Raw genomic sequence first — 20,230 nt, 5'->3', positions numbered from 1 at the left:
TGAGGAGAGTGTGAGGGGACGGGAGTGCTCATACAAGACACCACCATTCGAAGTCACAGTGCAAAGCACAGTGATTCCGTACTTTCCGTAAAATTCCGAAGAAACCCAATGAGCCTGATGAGCGAAAGGCTTCCTCTCCTTTGTAACGTTTGTGTGCCACCTCGGGACTAACTGCAGCGATTCAAGGAGTATAAATTCTCATGGTACAACCCCACAGTGTTATACAGTCTGTGCTTGTACACTTGCGCACTGCATAGCAATTAACTATTTCGCAGAGGATATTCAATAAAACGTAAAACAACCACGTTTAACAGCGTGTGCATGTTAACACCATGAAAACCGAATTAACCTGGAGGTTCTTAAATCGTTCTTCAGCATGCACGACCAAAATACAGTAGCTCGTTTTTAGTTAAGATGACACATTTTACACAGAGGCGTATTTTTTTGTGAACCAAGCTTCTGTGTATTTCCCATTCAGTGCAAACAATAAAAAGTATATTGTAACGCAACGGGGGCTCAGGCGGGCGCCCTTGCCGCATCAGGTCGGCCCCACACCGTCCGGGGCTCGAACCCGGGACTTCCGCGTCTCTCTGCAGCGACCCAGCCCCGTGAGCTAAAGAGAGATCTCTCCACAGCCCAGTAGCTGTAGTCCTGCTATCACAGGGAAGGGCGGTGACGTCACCTGCTCTGGTACGCCGGCTCTTACACAGTACCTGTCGGCCGTAAGCGTTACACTCTCCCCCGCTTAAATCGCCGTCCCCGGCGAAGGGCTATCCCACCCCGCTTCTGACACCAATGTAACGCAACGGGGGCTCAGGCGGGCGCCCTTGCCGCATCAGGTCGGCCCCACACCGTCCGGGGCTCGAACCCGGGACTTCCGCGTCTCTCTGCAGCGACCCAGCCCCGTGAGCTAAAGAGAGATCTCTCCACAGCCCAGTAGCTGTAGTCCTGCTATCACAGGGAAGGGCGGTGACGTCACCTGCTCTGGTACGCCGGCTCTTACACAGTACCTGTCGGCCGTAAGCGTTACAATATAAAAGACATAAGTGCACAGTGTACGACCACAAATTTGAGTGTTACTTAAAATTCTGATTGATTTTATATTTTATATGTTTCGAGTCATGTAACATACGGAGCAAAAAACCTACCTTACCTACCATGAAACCTCATCTAAAAACCTTTTTCTACAGTCTCTAACTCTGCAATGTTTAAAATTGCCTCTCCACAGACACGATTAGTTGCAAACAAAACATGTCGCTAAATCATCTCTTTTAATGAACTATTTTTTGAGCTGCACTGGATTACTCCAGTCTATCCAGTCTGCTTCGAGATACCACTTTAAAAACTGTGAACACAAGCGATGATTGGGCGTTTCTAACGCCATCAAAGTGGTAATTGGGTAATCCTGACGTCACTCAGTCTTGGATGATCCAATTAGATCCACTTTAATAACCAATACTGACCTTGATACCAACTCTAGCTATGAATATGCGCTGTATTTCTGCAATTATTGGAAAGTATATTTAAAATAGAGGAAAAAAATAACAGCTTCACTTTATCTATAAAGGAAATAAAATGTGTAGCATTAACTATTTACAAAAAATATAGATGAATGCATAGTTTCTTACTTTTGATGCTGAAGAGACGAATATTTAAAGATGCACTATGGATGTTGATTTTGAAGCGTTGTTGAAGTTATTACTAGGATATTTATAATCACCTTTTTGCATGTGTTAGTTTGTGTCATTTTTTATACCTAAGACCAGAAAACTGGGGTTTCGTTTTATTTTAAACGTACATAATGAACTTTTTCTTTCTTTCTTTAAAAAATAAGCACGAGACAAATAGCAATGTTTTCCCAGATCCCATCGCAAGGTAATTCTACTCTGAAAAGTTAAAGGAAAAACGTTTCAACACCCGAAGGTCAAACGTCCGAAATGTTATCTTATGTTTTTCATCATGGAATGAATCTATATTTGTTCCCAATTTAATCGAGACAAGTACAAGACATACTGTTAATCTTGGGCAGCAAAATTTCCCTACAGTGTAAAGAATTCTTACTCTTAGAAATGAACTATCCTCGCTATCAAAAATCTATCGACAGGAGGTGCAGTTTCTCATAATTCACACGTAATAGCACTTACCTTCTTCAGATGAACAGAAGACAATTTAGCCAATCACAGAAGACAGCTGTTGCCGTCAATGGTAAACGAAATCTAAACAGTGTAGAAATTGTAATCATGTACATTTTAACTACACTAGCTATACTGAATTCAAAGTATTTACCAAACACTGCTTAACGTTTCATTATTGACCACTTAAAATAATTGGTCAACTATCGCTTTAGTAACAGGGGTTCATGATTAACCCTAGTCACTAGAAACCTAAATAGATGAAAAAAGACTGAACTCTTTTTGTAACCATAAACTTGTTTCCCTTACAAGTTTCCATGATCTGATGTGCTGTAGATTCTGAAATTTTAAGAACTGTACATTTCTGGCATACATGCTACTACTGCAGCCCACGCCGTTGCTGCTATAAAAAAACACAAAAAAATATCAGAGGGTGATTTACAAATTTATTTATTTTTTAACAATGAAGTTGAGCAGATGAGTCATTTTGGGAGAATATCCGTTATCTTTGTGCTCGTCTTCTAAACGTTATTTTACTGGTCCAGTTATTTCATGACTAGGTCAGTTATGTTTAAAACAAAAGAACCCAGAGTTACTGTTCTTCCCAGGAGTTGTGCACCACTGCATAGTGCAGAGGATCAGACTATGAATAAAGTTACTCCTCTTATATTGAATATACTTGGGGGAAAAAAAATCAATACATTTTTTCTAAGTTTCTAAGAAGCATGACATGTAAAAAGGGTTGTGTAAAGCTGTAGAGGTAAGTTAGTAAAATTCGGTTGAGGTAAGAAATGCATTATCAGAAAATTCAGTTTTTCTAGATTAATTTCATAGTTCATAGTTAAATTTTGGGTTTATTTACATATTTAGCTGCTGCAGCTGGACAAATGGCACTTGTATATTCTTCTAGCATCAGTGTAACTTCTTTTCACATAAACAAGTTACAGCTGTCACACAAGCACCAGTACTGTCCAAATTATGCGTCACCTTAGATTACAGTTAAATTCTTATAACAATAAGCATGGTATTTTCTGTGCTGCCCCCGACCAAAGTCTTTAATGTAATAGACATGTGGTTGAAGACGTTCCTTCTTCATTCAACAATTAGGTTGTCCTCCATTCCCAAGATGATATCCTTCAGCTTGGAATCTGCAGCCCAGTTCACTTTGCTGGCAATGATAATGCCCTGAAGGAGTGAGAGAAAAACCAGTCATCTGACACGCATCCTAATTTTTCAGTTCTGGACAATTAGTGATCAGATTCGTTAATAGGATAGAAAGAGCAAATAAACAATAGCTTAGATAATAAAAGATATTATCGTAACAATATCATTTTTAAGTCTCTCCATTAAAAACAGAACCAAATCAATTTATATAATCTATGAATCGCTAAATGTAAATGAGCAGGATTTATAGCTCCAACCCCTGCACCCATTCAGAAGAGGATGAAGTGCACACACTCCTTCACCATGCCTTTCTGCAGAGCAATTCATCCTCTGATCTGTTGCAAACTGTACAGCGCCTTTCAGGAGAGGTGGTGCTGATTGGAGGAGCAGTGCATCGCTTATTGCAGATACCCAGCAAGACACAGGAACTGCAGTCTGTAGAATAATTCAGACGGTTTCCTTGCCAACAATTCAGCTTGTTCTGCAGCTCCACCTAGGAAATCTTTTTTTACTTTTTAACTAACACAAAGGTGAGCTACCATTTTTTTTTATCTGTATGATACATACACAAATCAATACATTACAACATATTTTATATATAAAGTGGCTGTCAATAAACTGGATTTAGTTTTCTCTTCCTGAGATAATGGTTCAGGTGATAAAAATTCTAGGTACTAACCTTGTATGTGGTCCTGGACTTTAAAATCACTGTGATTTAAGACTTTTCTCCTAGTACTCCTAGTTTAGTAAAAAATACTAAATGGATAGAACTGAACAGTACATTTTACCTGAAAAACATTCTTAACAACTGCAACCATCTGCAGGTACTTGTCCAGGTTCTTTTGACCTTGTTTTAAAATCTCACTGTATTTGCCTCTCTCTGGATGGTCACACTTCATCTTCAGTTCTTGAATTTCTTTCATTTTCCCATTATTTAGTTTCTTGAGTTCTAGAAGCAAAAAAAAAATATTGCACGACAAAAAACATCTCACCAATTTGCACGACAGTCTTGAGGCATTGCAGTTTCTAATGCCACACAGAAGATATGGGTGGAAAAAACTGGAATAAGAACCCTTCTAAGAAAGGGACTATTTAGAAAAGCCAGTCACTGCCAAACCTAACCTGCATGCGTCTGGGAGATGGCATTAACTCAGGAAAGCACTTAGGGAACTAGCAACACTAGGCATGAGAACTCCATGTACACAGGACACTTATCCAGGTCCCTGGTGCTATTAAAGCAGAAATTCAAAACTCCAAGCCACTCAGTAATTGTATAACCCCAATTTAACTTGCAAAACAATCAATCAAACCTGCAAAGCCCAAGTCTTTTTGTGCTACACTGCTCTCTTGTTTTTGTTCCACTTAAACTTTAAAGTACTATTGCAGGATTTTTGTCAAAAAACTACAGGCTACAAAAAGCACCACTGATTTCCTGTAAATCTGAGAACATATATAACTAAAAAGTCATATCTATAATGATTACTCTAATAAACAGCAATTATGGATAGCAGAGAAAAAGCTGGAAAAGCACAATTCATATGAAGTACACGAAAATGTATGTCATACATTTATATTGATAATATTGTAATATTTTATGTTAATACAATCCCAAAAAGGCATTAATAAATAGAACATAATACATAACAGAAAGGCTACTGCTTTTAATAATCCCTTGAATGTGTATAATTACTGAATATACTAAAGAGCATAAAAATCTTCACTTAAAAACAAATTACCAAGTCTCTTTTTTTGAATTTCCAAGAGTTGATCCTCAGTCTCTCTGGATTCCTGTGAAAATAGGGGGAAAATGAAAAACAAATTAACAGTTTAACTTAAGAATATTGCATCTGAATATACCTGAAAATGATCTAAAGGACAACCAAAATGTCCCTGGGGTTCTTGTCTGAGCAGGATTTATGAGCACCACAGGAAAATGTACATTTCATCATCAGTTACCACAGACAGGTTGGTATTCATAGACAAGCTATGAATATAAAAATAAAGAAACAGTAAGACTGTCACATGAAGCGGGTGTTGTAAGTAAATTAGTAAATGTAAGAATATGTTGCAGAGGTTAGTTAATAGTTAAACTTTAGTAATGCTCATTTTTATCTTAGACCAATCTTTAAGCAGGTTTTGACACCATCTTGAGTACAGTAAATTTAGGATTATTATATCTATGTAAGGAAACACTTGTTTCCTTTTTCAACATTGTTTCCCTTACTTAATGACAGGTGAGGGAATACTGCCTTCGTTACATTTTCATGAACAATTTGTTGGAGGAAAAATAAGCAATAACTTAAAAAGGTTAGCATTTATTACACAAATGACAGGTACACAAGTTTCTGCAGTACTTACAATCTACTATTTACAACAGATTCATATTTACCTTTCTCAGATCCCCAACTTCAACCACTTTAATACACCCAAAAGTAGGCCATTTTTAGAAAGGAAAGGAGGAGAACTTAAAAACATAACTAAGCACTTATAGGAAAGCCTTCCTCTAAGCTGCTAAAGACAACTTTTGATCCATAAGCATTGTGTCACTTCTCCTCTCCTGCTATATGCTACTTCCTCTTGTTTCTGGCTGGCTGTATTTTAAAAGACTCTGAAAAATTGAATTGGTTTGGGATTTACCAGTCACAAACCTGAGATGTAAACCCATCTCAACTTGAATTAATTGTGATTCTTATCTTGTTAGATATCCCTGAAGTTGCTTATCAACTGCCTCAGGCTTTAAAACATACTTTGGCGGATTACACTATCAGCATCCAGAGTAGCTGTACACGATAATGGGAAAAAAACAAAAACAAATAACCAGCATGGACACTGAAATAAGATTCAACGCAACAGACAGAAAACAGAAAGCACTCACCTGCTTCATTTTCTGTATCCTAGAACAAAGGCTCAGAGTGTGATTAATTGTTGCCATCATTAACCTGAAACCAGAATAAATATGCACATATAAAGTTGCTCAAGATCATCATGGTCTCCATCTATGGTAAGTGACAAAACACTAAGGGTCTCTCAAGCAGAGGAGCCAGTAAAGGTATTCATTGCAAACACAAGTCAGACTCTGTGATGGAGACAAGGTCAGGTCTGGATAATGTTCCTATCCAGGATTCACCAGGCATCTTGAACAATTCAGCTCAGAGCCAACAAATCGGTGACCTCGGCGATTTTACCCACAATGACAACTGTCTCCCAGCGAAAATCAGTGAGGGACCCGCCTCTAAAAAGATCCAGGCGTTGCTGAGCTTGCAGCGAATCAAAAAGACGATTGGCTGGATGGGTTGGCGGGTCATATGAGCCTGTCTACACTTTCTCAGTTTCGCATGTGGAATGTCGCTTTAAGTCATGATGTTAAACCATCTCACGGAAGTAAACTGGGTGGGTATGCAATAAAAACAATTGACAATTCTGAATACTACTAAAAACTAAGACCCCATATTGCCACAAGGAAGGTGTATATGCATTAAACAATAATTCCAGTATTTCTTACACTAACTGAGTTACCGAAAAGGTGTCCTGTACTGTATATTCAAGTGGTTTTAGCAGGGGAAACTATACAAGTCATATACCTACTTCAGGTGGGTAGCTGCGTCAGCATGCGTAGGCTGCAAAGGAACAAGTAATAGGTTTATTCCACGCTGAAAAAAAGAAGAAAGAAAACACACACCTGAAGAACACCTGAAGAAGGCTCCACGGATGAAACGTTGTGTTTTTTTTCTTCTTTTTTTCAGCATGGAATAAACCTATTACTTGTTCCTTATTTACCTACTTCTACAAAGACAATCATAGTACTTACTCTGCTTCTTTTCCTTTTCTCTTTAGGTTTTCCAAGATTGCCTGAGTCACCTGCATACTGAAAAAAAGAGGATTTTGTAATAAAATAGAGGTTTCAAAAGTAATTTCAAGCCTCATCTAAAGCAACATACTTTCCCCAATAAATCCAAAATCCTTTTCAGATGTTTGATCAAAAATACAAAATACTAAATGTTCCTCACTAGTGTATTAAATAATTAAATGAAATATTCTTTTAAGTAAATAATTCACCCTCCATAACATCACCCTTGGTCTCAACCTCTTTGTCAACCCCTTTACCAGTTACAAAAGGCTGCAAAATATACAACAGACACCCAGTGCAGTGATAAGAAAGGAAACAGATTTTCTTCAACAATGACTTACTTGTGTAGAGCCAATACTTTGTTGCAATAGGAGAATTTTGCATTTTCTAGATCTTCCTGGATTTTACATCTGCTTAAACAGAACATTAAAATGGGATTAGTAATAACTTTGCTAGCTCTTACAGCACATCATATACTTTTATATGAACTACAAGACATGAGGATACAATTACATGCTCTGGACATGACATTTTAAAATACTGTAAAAAAACATTGCTCCTCTTTACATGAATAAGTACGCAGGCTTAAAAAGTGCAGATGTCAAAAATGAACTTACATGTCTGAACTTTTATCAGGAATTGAATCATCAATATTCTCAGATTCTATTAAAAAAGTAGAAAATGTTACCCGATAAAGACTATAAATATAAGTCATTCAAGGTACATAATTCTAAATTAATATTCAGATGCCCCTCAAAGGTATTGGTAATTAAATGGACACTATATTAAATTAAATTCACTATAAAAACAGCAGGAGGTTTACATTAATTACTTAACATTTATTAAAAGGGGAGTTCAAAGAAAAAACAGATCTTAAATAAAATTATTTATAAAAAAAACACTCAATTAGAAGGCAAACTGTGTATATACATGTAAATCATGTGTATAAGGAATAGACTGGATGGAACAAATTAATGTTAAAATATCTTAAACCAATTTTAGCCATACACTAACCATTAATTCCATTTATAAAACTCTTATGAAAGGACTAAAAAAAGGGATGGCAACCATTCTAGTTTTGCAATGTGAAGTTAGTATAAAACAATGCTAACCTGCATTTGTCCTTACTTCCATTTCAAAACACTGGTTTGCTACTTGTTCCTTTATCCTGTACAGCAGAAAACAGACAAGATTACAAAAGCTAACACCAATCCTGATTTGTCTCAAATACTGCTGACCTTATTCGCAAAAGGTACAAATGCAATTAAAAGTATATATGTTAAATATAAAGAGTGAAAAGACGAGATAGCCACACATGCTCATGCCTAAAAATGAGTAAAAAAGTAGGCATATATTTACATGTGCTGAAGGGTAAGACTGTAGATGATATTGTTTACATTCAAACTGTTTACTTGTACATTGTCTTGATGCACTATCTGCACTTTGTGTTTTTACACTTGTTTTAACAATCGAGAGACTTTCTGTAAGTAAGAATTCCATTGTACCAGTACATGTACCGGTTACATATGGCAATAAAGTTCAAGATCATAAAGACTGTCTATATCTATAAATTGGCTTCATTACTCTGCTCTCCTCCCCAATAATAGCTGGTGTGTGGTGAGCGTTCTGGCACACTATGGCTGCCGTCACATCATCCAGGTGAATGCTTCACATTGGTGGTGGTGGAGGGGAGTCCCCATTACCTGTAAAGTGCTTTGAGTGGAGTGTCTAGAAAAGCGCTATATAAGTGTAAGCAATTATTATTATTATTATTATTATATCAGACTATATCTATATAGCCATATCACCATGCAACTCACAATGGGCAACCCACAAAGCTACGTTATAGCTAAGCTAAGCAAGTGTAAGGCTGACCAGTACCTGGATGGGAGACCTCCTGGAAGAGGTGTTAGTGGGGCCAGTAGGGGGCACTCACCCTGCGGTCTGTGTGGGTCTTAATTCCCCAATATAGTGATGGGGACACTATACTGTAAAAAGGCGCCATCCTTCAGATGAGACTTAAAACCTTTTTCATGACTCTCTGTGGTCATTAAACATCCAAGAGCATTTTCGAAAAGAGTAAAGGTCCTGGCCAAATTTCCCCCTGGCCTTTACCTATCATGGTCTCTTAATAATTCCCCTCTATGATTTGGCATCTTCATTCTGTTCTCCTCCCCACTGATAAGTGATGTGGTGAGTGTTCTGGCGCACTATGGCTGCCGTCACATCATCCAGGTGGGGCTGCACATTGGTGGTGGTGGAGGGGAGTCCCAATTACCTGTAAAGCACTTTGAGTGGAGACTCCAGAAAAGCGCTATATAAGTGTAAGGAATTATTAATTATTATAAGGTGCACCTACATAACCTGAATACTGTATGTGTATGTATGTGTCTGTACGTGTAATGAAACAGCTGGCTTGACAAGTGGTTTAAGTGAACATGGATGCTCTTTTGAAACAGGTAAAGGCGCCATTATGAATGGACAGCTTAAGAACGTCCAGACCCCAAAGGATAGCGATACCCAGAATATTTTAGATAAATACATTAAAATCGAATGAAATTAAAGTTTAGAAAGTTATATTGGTCACGAAAACAAGTGCCTCCACGTGATGTCTCCTCACCTCCTTTCCGGACTCTAAATCTCTTGAGACATACATCTTTTAAGATGTTTTTGTGAATGAGGGCCTGTGTATTAAAAACAAACGTCAGCCCTTCCATTTCCAAAATGCAGCTCTCTGCAGCTCTCTCTCCTCCCAATATTTGCAAATGGATTAAGCATTCATTCCTTCGTTGACAGCACAACGTCTCTGTAGTAATATACGTTTTGGAGGGATATAGGCTGGCTTTACAGAAATCTGACATGAGCAAAACCAACTCTGCTTCTAAAAAAAACAGCCAGAGGGAAGCACAGCTTGAAATTGGCAGAAGGAACATAACCAAACCATAGCCAGCGGACAGGGTCTGGCTGGTTGGTTGCACTTCCTTTGTGGAACATTTCGCTGCATGAAAATTTACACTAGGGTAGCATCTAGCATTTCAAAAAAAGACAATTTGTTTTGAGAGGCATGGAGCTATTACAATCACTTACCCATAACAAGCCAGACGAGAAAAGCACTATCGGAAAAAGACACTTATTTCCTCAAATGCTTAACAAATGCTTCATACTATTATTAAGGTGAATTAAAATGTCAGACACCTGGAAAAGCACAATACGCAACAAACCTGAGCAAATGTGTGAGTGTTTCTTCTTCCTTGCTGCTGGTAAGGACAGGAGACTGGCAGCTGCTCAGTGCCATGTTTCTCAACTTCAGGGCAGTACTTTCAAGCTTCTCAAAGACGTCCATTTTGTCCTCGTCTCTGCAAAGACAAAAAGCACATCCGTAATGAGTTTATAAATTTGACCCTCCCGGTTCCACTCGGGCTAATGCCCTCACCACTCCGACCCGCCAGTTCGTCCCACAACACCTGGGCGCGAACCCGGGTCTCCGGCGTAACGCAACAGGGAACCAGCCGATTGAGCTAAAGAAGACCTCCCTCAACCCGGGCGGCTGAGGTCCCTGCTACATCCCTCAATCATCCATTGCCTTCCTATTAGGAGGACTGGTTTCAGCAGCATAGAAAGTTATGAAAAGTTCATGTCCAGTTTAACGGTCTTTTAAAAATATACTCTTCACACAGGTTAAAGTACAGCAACAAAGAAAATAATGTCATAGCAAGATGGCACGTATTACTAAGAGACAAAACTGACTATGCTGAAGTGAGATTGCATGAACACAGAATGAGAGATGGCTATCAAGCCCACTTAACTCATTAGGTTTCAGATAGGTGTTTGATATAAGAATCTCAACCACTACTAGGTTGAAACCAGGGTATCAGGTAGCTGGTTAGCTTGTTTTAAAATCCCACTATAATTTGTTTTAGAATTGTTCTCCCTCTGGAAAAGTAATGCATTCATAGTAATTCATTGCACAATTTAAACAATATCCCTTTATTTAGATGTGCACTATCTAAATATATTTCTTAAAATTAGAAGTACAAAATTTCCATTGCACTGTGATTACTTGTAACTAGACCAGACTGTATTAATCTTCCTAAGGTTTCAGGCAAAATATGAAAAAAAAAACAGTTTAACCAACTTGTTCAAGCATGTTTCAAGCAGGGTAACAATCCTGCAGTAGTCCTGTCTTATCTGGTTTTAACTGTATCAAGCACTTAATGAATTAAGCTGATTGAAGCCTTAAGCAAACCTTTTTTTTAAAGACATTAAATAATAGAACAGGAACAGAAACTATCATGAACCCTGTGCAAGAAGCGGGATTTCAGAATCTCTGCCATTTAGGGTTATTGTTAAAATGGTGAGGTGGCATTTAACTATTATGTCTTTACAGACTAAGAATGCTTATGATGCTAAGAAGTTACAGTGTCCTTGCCACCTGTCTGATAACCAGTTTGGAGTCAGTGGGCACTGGGTCCACAATCCTTGGTCTACTCATTGGTATGGTGCAAAACAGAAAATCTGGCAACTACATAGTAAAGTAAATGCTAGAACATCTATCAATCACCAGAAAGCTGCTTATTCCTGGTAATAAGTGCTGACTGACTGTGACCACCTCAGAAGCACAATGTACAAGCAAGATGAAACCCTGGACAAGTAGCCAATGCAGAGCAATCAGTGACAACAGTTTTGAAGGTTTGACATGTTGAGGACTCAGGGTTTCAAATAAGGGAGCCAAAGGTTTGATTTTCTGGCATGAGTGTGGCAAAGAAACTAATAGCATATGAGTGGCCACTTCCTCATATCCTGCCAATACGGGTACAGCTGTCATAATCCAGGGATCTAGTGATGCTACAATTTTCTATTACCAGAATAAATAAGGATTGATGCCACTCTGGAGGAAAGCTGGGGCTACAGTAAACGAGACTGACATGGGTCAGATTATTGTGGGGTGTGGAGAGGAATCCACATTGCAACACATACATGAAAGCACTAAGGACAGGTAGCACTTCTTTACACAGAGCTGTGGCAGCATGTAATGAGCTACCCTGTCTGTTGTTGAAGATGACACTCTGGCACTCTTCAGGGAATTATTGGATCAAGTAGCTAAAAATGGAAAAAAACTAGCTAGACACGCTGAACTGCCTCCTCTAGTTTGTAAATAAGTACATGACTGCCACCACCTGGAAACACAAAGATGGAGCACTACGAGACAGGAATTGATAAAGGCTAAACAACACTCTTGACTTAATGAGTCAGTAGAGGAAAAATAATTAGCAGTTTAAGGGTTTTACTTTTTACATAAATCTTAACCCTAACGTTTTTCATCCTCTGACCAAAACGTTTACAACTCGTAAAGTAACTTCAAGACGAGTCTGTCACTGTACGCTAGCGGAACCGGCGAGCCCCTCTAATTCTAAGTAAAACATAATAACGATTTACCAGTCGCAATTTCTGATTGATTTAATAAACCGTAAACATAAATGATAATATTTAGACTACAGCTTCCCAGCCCACTGACCTACATCGTAAACAGATGCGCTTTCACAACTTAAAGGCAAGTAATACTCTTCAATTAAAAAATAAAACCGTAAATCAAATAGCTCATCTTATGATCCTTTCCAGAAAAAAATAAATAAAAGCACTTTACCCTTCTCCCAAACCCGCAATAGGAAACCAACTCCTGTCCACCGATGTAACCATGCCCTCCTTACAAAACAAAACTATTCACCCACCCCCCACTGTTCCTTATTGGGTTTAAGAGTTGAACGCGAAAGATCCGTCATGGATTTGTGCAATATGAATGGCTGAAATAAATGTCAATTAAAATAACACCCGTTTCTGCTTTTCCTATTGGCTCCTGCCCTAGAATCGAATGTGCCGCGCGGAAGCGGTCGCTTCCGGTGTTGCTGGGTCTTGGCTGTGAACATAAACATTTCATATGACAATACACGTAACGTATAGCTCTTGTGTGATCCGTTTTTACCGTGGACGTGTCTCAAGATGTTTTAAATGATAGAGTCTATTTGCAAATGTTTTAATAATAAAATGTTGACACGCCATTTGTGTCTTCTAGACAATGAGGGGAAGAAAATAAAAAGGCAAAAAACGTTAAGATACTGTATGTAGTCGAAGTAACGAATTCAAATCAAGGGATGCTGTGTTAAAATTGTATATAAAATTAGTTTGGCCTCATTTAAAAGGTTGTGTGTAATTCTGCTTATTTTATGGAAAAGTTATTGCTGCAATGGCATCATAAGCGAATGTGCTACACTTTCAAGCTGAAGGAACCGAACCGTTTTAGTCTTAAATACAACGAGGAGATCTGATAGAAGTTCTAAGCTATCAAATGTATTGACAAAGTCAAAGCAACAGGCTTCTTTAGAATAAACAGTGAAACATAAACCAGAGGACATAAGTGGAGACTATGTCACAGTGCATTTAAAACCAAGAACAGAATGCACTTTTTTATCCAAAGGCTGACAAAAGTGTGGAAGAAGCTACCCAGTCTTATGGCAGAGGCTGATATTTTGGCTTCCTTCAAGAAACGGCTGTTTGATCTAGCCACTAACTACCAAAATGGCTAGATGGGCCAATTGGCCTCCCCTTTGTTTGTAACCTTTTTTATGTTCTTAAATTTTAGGAATCTGGGGTGTCTTCACAAGGACCAACTAATACTATATTGATATTTTATTGATTTCCCTGCTTTGATCCTTAAACTTAGTATTTGTACATAGTATTTAATCAATTTACCCAAACAACATAGGTAAGAATATAAGGACAACAGGCTATAGAAAAAAAACTACTCAGTTGAAATAACTTTTTTACAGTTCATTTGCAAATATATGCTACGTTTTAAACGTCACTTCCATACAATTAGAGGTTGGAGTACAATTACATGTATGATTTGGGTTTCACATAAATATATAACTGTGCATTTAGCAAATATATAAAAGTGTCTGAGTTTTTTATTAGTGTTACAAATATACAAACACCGTGTGGTATAAAGCAGTTTGGAAAATCACATGACAAATATACAATGAATTACGAGATTATGCATGTTATTTGCCTGTGTCGTGAAGGGACTTTCCCCCAGAGTTCCCCAGTTCCACTTCAAAAGTCATCACCCCTCTTTCGATATGCCTGGAAAACTACATCTACCAGAAGTCCCGAGTACTTCCTGTCCAAGTTTTAGAAGGTCACCATGGGAAGCAAGATGGCAGCTGCCAGTAGGGTCGTGCAGGTAAATATTCCACTTTCATAAAGAACATAGGGTAGTATGTTTATTTTCTTCTCTGCATGTACAGGAAATGTTCAATGAAGCGTGTCAGTTTTGGATGCGGCAGTTTTCTGACTTCTTATTTGGAATATATCAGTGTAGTTACGACTTAAGTTTTCAGTGTCCTTGCAAGTGAAGATTGGGAAAACAGAACTGGAGTTCATAGCAATCTTCGCCTGGGGACCCACAACAATTAACAGTCCACGAACCAATGGTTTGCGTTTTTCCAATATTTTTCTCTTTATCCCACCGTACATAACAGCTTTAACATTTTAAAATAATCCTTTGTTTAACCAGATAAGTGACATTTAAAATAATTCTCTCTTACCATAACGAGCTGATGATGAACCTTTCTTACAAAAGGACACTGAAATAATGTGACTAAATAATCTTCTTCACAGGTACAGTCCCTATTCTGTCCTGCTAAAGTTACTAATGAAATAACAAATAAGATGTCCAAATGTCTAATTGAAATGGTGTTTTGGACACACTTAGGTTGGGAGTAATAATGCACTACAGAAAGCACACTGACAGGTTGCATCACAGTGTGGTATGGCAACTGCAGTATTGTTGACCACAAAGCCCTACAGCGGGTGGTGAAAACTGCCCGGTCCATTACTGGGGTTGCCCTCCCATCCATACAGGACATTTATTACAGGCGGTGCTCTAAGCATCATCAAAAACCCCACACACCGCAGCTACAGACTGTATGACCCTCTACCATCTGGAAAACGGTACCTGAGCATTCGGGCCCAGACTACCAGACTCAGAGACAGTTTTTACCCCCGCGCTACTATCAAACTATTAAACTTCCAGCCTCTCTCACTTACAATCTGAACCTCGCAGTGCCTTCTTTCTTACCAAAAACTCAAACACACATTGAAATCTACCTCTACTTCACATGTCAAAAAGCTCCCTTCCCATAATTTTCTATCCTTTATTTCATTCTGTTGATGTATGTTTTTGCACATCTGATGTTGTTTTGCACATTACCTGTTACCTTTTGTTGTTTTGCACACTGCCTGTTGTCTCTGTCTTTCTTTTATTATACAATTGTATTGTTGTTTTTTTGTACTACTTATCATCTGAGAGCTAGCTAAATAGCATTTCTTTATACCATATATCTGTATATGAGTATAATTACAATAAACTTGAACTATTGTAACATGCTGTGCATTCACAATTGTAAAATATAGGTTATGATGGCAGGAATTTTTTCCATTACATGTGAATTATTCTAGCCATTCAAACCATAAGTAGTTCATTTATGAGTTTGGATGTAAAGTCACAATTCTGTTAATGTTGCATTTCCAAAATACCTACTTTTGAAATTCAATATGTTCTAGTGCATTAATCTGCAAGTAAATTGTCTAGTTCTTTTCACTTGAAGGAATGGGAACATTTGAACTTTTTAGAAATGACATGCAGATGGATTTGCAATAAGACTGTGCTTTTGTGTTTCAGGCAGTACGGCCTCATGCCCCTTTAATCAAATTCCCCGATCGACGGAATATACCAAGACCTGAGGGTTAGTGAGTAAATATCTAAAATGTTTAAAATGTTCAGGAATGCTTCTGTGTAATGGCAATGCAGGGGATGTAATTAAGTGATCTTGATTTATTACTTGATTATTGATTAAAAATGCTATATACATTTTTAAAACTATGTTAAAGCTTCCATATAAATAGTATCTAAAGAGTATATACAATTAAAAAAACATTCAGTATAAAGTGCCCTCCAAAGGTATTGGGACAGCAAGCTGCATTTTTGCTTTGCAGCTAAACAATTTGTATTGTTGGCCTTGAGATTTACATGAGTAAGTACAATATAATATACAGTTAATTTCTGGGTAATTCCATGCATACATTGATCATATTAGAAATGGTTGTGAACACCAAAGTTGGAAAACATTAGCATGCATGACTGCCTCTAATACAGGCTCTCTTGTGTTAATTGATGTAACTAATAATGGCTGCACCAGAGGAAGTTGTGATGTTTACGGAACATTTTGTCTGCTTGTGTAGAAGAAAAACATCTTGGGTGGCACTTCAACAGGCAGTATGTTGATAGCCTGATATGCACAGTGAAACTAGGGAGTTCATCAGGAGATAAACATTGAAAGTCTTAGTGTGGCCAAGTAAGTTTCCAGATTTCAATCTAGTTGGGCATGTATTTTATATGCTGAAGAAAAAATTGTAGTAGGAATCTTGAACATTGCAAGAGCAGACAGGAACTCAAAGCAAAGAATTTCAAAGGATTACACAAAGTTTGTGGAACTCGGCGTGCTCGGAATATGCATCCAAATACAGTACTAACATTTACTCTTTGAAAGTGAACGTCCCAAAACTAATTAATCACTGCATTGAACTTGATGTGTTTACGTTCTGTATGATCAAAAGTACTTTTGGATAACTCCAGGCATTAAACTGTATTGTACTTTTCATTGGCATTAATCTCATGATCATATCTTGAGTGTATGTATATGTTGTGTGGGGGGGCTGTGTCAGTGTGCTGCAAAGAAACGGGTGATTCCACAATAAAACAAAATAGAAGAAACAATGTTTCAGCTGTTGAGCCTTCTTTAGTGATGTATTTGTATCTTCTACAAATGTTTTATTCTTGATTTTAGTGCAGGAAGCACTTAAGACGATGGTGGCTACCCCATCACCATCCCCTGGGACCCATAATTCACCACAGTCATTAAGTTCTCCATCTATACCACCGGGAACTCAGAGCACAGGCCCACCAAGCCACACACCAGGCCCTCCGGACACTGCAGCCACTATCCGAGACTTCCCCCAGCGATACCGCAGGAGGACAATAGCTACAGAAGAGATGGATTACATCCAGGTGAGGGGCTGCAGATTATCTTGAAATTGTAACATGCTAATAGATAAGACCTCGGATAAGGTTTCAAATATTTAGAAATGTTCATTGAACAACACCAGACATCATTTGGAAAGGTGTTACTAGGTTCAACGATTGCTGAAACACCCTTCTACATATTATTAATGTCTGATGCCATTATGATTATTGTGATGGAAACTTGCTAAAATGAGTGTCAAACGTGTCTTTTCTCTTACAGCGTGGCGGACCAGAATGAACCTGGATTCTTTAGAGTATACCAGCCAAAGGCACTTATTTGTGTACTTTATTTCTTTTTTTAATTAACTACTAGATATATAAAACATGTTTGTTGTTTTTCTGCAGATTAAAATAAAGCCTATTTAATTCAGGTTTTTTTTTCCTTTCTTGGCAAATTATAAATGGTTTATATAAAACAGTATTTACAAAATGTAACTTTTTGTGAATTGTTGTTCATCTAGCACAATTAAAACACTAGATTATTTTTATTGCAAATAATCCTGATAGTGCAACTATATATAGAAAATATAATAAATGTTTCCATTTGAAAAAGCAGTTGTTTTTTTAAATTTCCATCGGTCCCTTTCGAAAGCTGCTTATTTCTGGTGAGGGTATTTGCAACCTGGTGGCTAACACAGAAGCACAAAAGAAAATTACACCCTGGAATGGACATGGTCTGTCTCTGGTTACAAAGGGACAATTTAGTGATGCCAGTTACCTTAGTCTGCATGTCTTTGAAATGTTGATGAAGCCAGAGCATTCAGAGAATCCACATCCACACTGACACAAGAAGGTCATACAAACTGCACATGAAAATATGGAATTGCCACTCAATTGTTAAAGAAATGTCCCTTTTTAAAAGAATTCGTTATGGATGAATAATATTGATTTTTTTAAACTTGTCATTATAAGCAGAAACTGGTAATTAAAGTGGGGGTAGTTTGATTCCTTTCAGCAAATTTATTTATGGGACTCAGATCAATTCAATGAGTTGATTAAAAATGTTTTCATTTAATTCACCAAATCACCTGAATGAAACATTGCCTCTGAATTACTAAAACAAATCTGCTTCAGTCAGACTGCTCAGAACCACTATATCGCAGAAATAATCAAGAGATGCTTATTTAGCGTGTGGACAAGAATCCATTCATTCATTTTCTAACCGCTTTATCCAGTATGTGGTTGCGGGGAAGCCGGGACAACGCCAGTCCATCACTGGGGACACACGGAGACAAACGTGCACATTCACACCATGTTCCATTTAACCATAAGCCAATTAACCTGCCAGTATGTCTTTGGACTATGAGGAAACTGGAGCATCTAGAAGAAACACAAGGAGAACATAAAACCTCACACAGATAGCACCTCAGGAATTGAACCCAGGGGCTCAATGCTGCAAGGTAGCAATACTAACCACTGCCCCACCATGCTGCCCATGTGGGCCATGATATATTGTAAAATTCATAGTTGTGGTGACAGCTGTGGTATGTATTCCAGTCTGTTTCTAGGAGATTTAAATCAAACATTTTACAAATACATACAGATATACAAAAGTCACATTTTGTTGTTTTAAAGTTTGCAGCACTTTGAACTGGCAGTTAATGTTATATGCATAACATACTCCACACTTCTAAAGCAAAAATAAAAAATAAGTAAATTGATCATTTTAAAGAAATGGAAAAGCCATGATTTGATATGTATTCAAACCTTTTACTTTTGCATATCTAAATTAACCTAGGAGTATAACATTAAATTAACAAGCCACACAAATAGTTAAGTGGCCTCTTTGTGCAATAATAGTGGTTTTCATGATGAGGACACTTGTCTTTGTAAGCTCCCTTACTAATATAAAAATAGGGAATATTATAGGGAAATATAATAAATAGGAAACAACCATGAAGACCAAAGAGCTTTCAAAACAACTCATGGATATTGCTTTAAAAGTACAATTTAGGACTAGGGAATACAATTGTTTCAAGACCCTTAAAAGTTGAGAAGGGTGAATTTGACCAATAAGAAGTGAAAAACATAAGACTGCCTAGATCGGCCTGTCCTTCTAAACTGAACAGATCTAAAGGAGAAAACTTTAGATTAGGTACGCCACCATGAGGCCAGTGGTGACTTTGAAAGAGTTCCAGAATTAAGTGGATGAGTAGAAATAAATGCTCATGGCTCAACAACATCCCAGTAATTCCACAGAGGGTGCATCTTGTCATCTAAGATAAATATCTTGCATCCTACATGGGGTTTGCAACAAAACAATCAGTCAACACCAACCCTGCTGTCGTGCATGGTGGTGGCAGCCCTGTGTTCTAGTCCTGTTTCTCATCAGAAGGGGCTGGGAAGCTTGTGAATACTGACAGGAACATAGATGAAGCAAAGTTCTGGCAAATCTTACAGACTGCTTCAGATCTAAAACTACATAGCACAAAGGCCAAAGCTACACTAAAGTGTCTTCGGAATAAGAAAGTGAGTGTTCTGGGTGGCACAGTTCAAGTACTGCCTTAAATCCAATTGAGAATCTGTTGCAAGACTTGAAAACTGCTGCCCATAAGCAGTTCCCAAGCACCTTGAGAGATCTTGAGCAAACATGCCAAGAAGAATAGACTAACATTGCACCAAGCCAGTGTGCAAAGTTGGTAGTGACTTACCCAAAAAGACTTATGGTTGTAATTGCTGCCAAAGATGGTTCCACTAGTATTGAGTTCACAGGTGTAAATACTTATGCAATTAACATACTTTTTTCTTCTCTTTAGTTTTTGCTGACATTTACTGTAACTTACCTTACCCTTAGAGTTTTTCAGTATGAGCATTCAGAATTTGAATAAAATATGAAGTTTAAAAAATGTGTAGGCATCATTTTGTAATTTCACTAAATGGGATAAAATAGGAAAAGTCTGAATCCTTTTGCAAGTTTTGCAGACGTCATAAAAATACAATACCAGCACA

General features: G+C 37.8%; 2 protein-coding genes across 2 annotated transcripts; one reads left to right on the top strand and one right to left on the bottom strand.

Moving 5' to 3' along the window:
- Positions 1-2,569: 2,569 nt before the first annotated feature.
- Positions 2,570-12,853, bottom strand: cenph (centromere protein H). Its single transcript, XM_088911537.1, has 10 exons — positions 12,788-12,853; positions 10,365-10,499; positions 8,256-8,311; positions 7,761-7,806; positions 7,485-7,553; positions 7,105-7,161; positions 6,172-6,235; positions 5,033-5,084; positions 4,085-4,245; positions 2,570-3,317 (listed from the first exon to the last, which is right to left on the bottom strand). The coding sequence occupies exons 1-10, from the start codon at positions 12,838-12,840 to the stop codon at positions 3,225-3,227; spliced, it is 786 nt and encodes a 261-aa protein (XP_088767663.1). The 5' UTR covers positions 12,841-12,853; the 3' UTR covers positions 2,570-3,224.
- Positions 12,854-14,247: 1,394 nt separating this feature from the next.
- On the top strand, positions 14,248-17,833 carry kgd4 (alpha-ketoglutarate dehydrogenase subunit 4). The gene is made up of 4 exons (XM_088911966.1): positions 14,248-14,380; positions 15,881-15,944; positions 17,046-17,266; positions 17,502-17,833. Exons 1-4 carry the CDS (start codon positions 14,342-14,344, stop codon positions 17,517-17,519), a joined length of 342 nt encoding a protein of 113 aa, XP_088768092.1. The 5' UTR covers positions 14,248-14,341; the 3' UTR covers positions 17,520-17,833.
- The last annotated feature ends 2,397 nt before the right edge of the window (positions 17,834-20,230 follow it).

This window comes from Atractosteus spatula, chromosome 3 (assembly GCF_055471065.1).
Source record: "Atractosteus spatula isolate fAtrSpa1 chromosome 3, fAtrSpa1.hap1, whole genome shotgun sequence".
NCBI lineage: Eukaryota > Metazoa > Chordata > Actinopteri > Semionotiformes > Lepisosteidae > Atractosteus > Atractosteus spatula.
The sequence above is the reverse complement of the archived record's forward strand: the minus strand, read 5'-3'. Positions and strand labels throughout refer to the sequence as shown.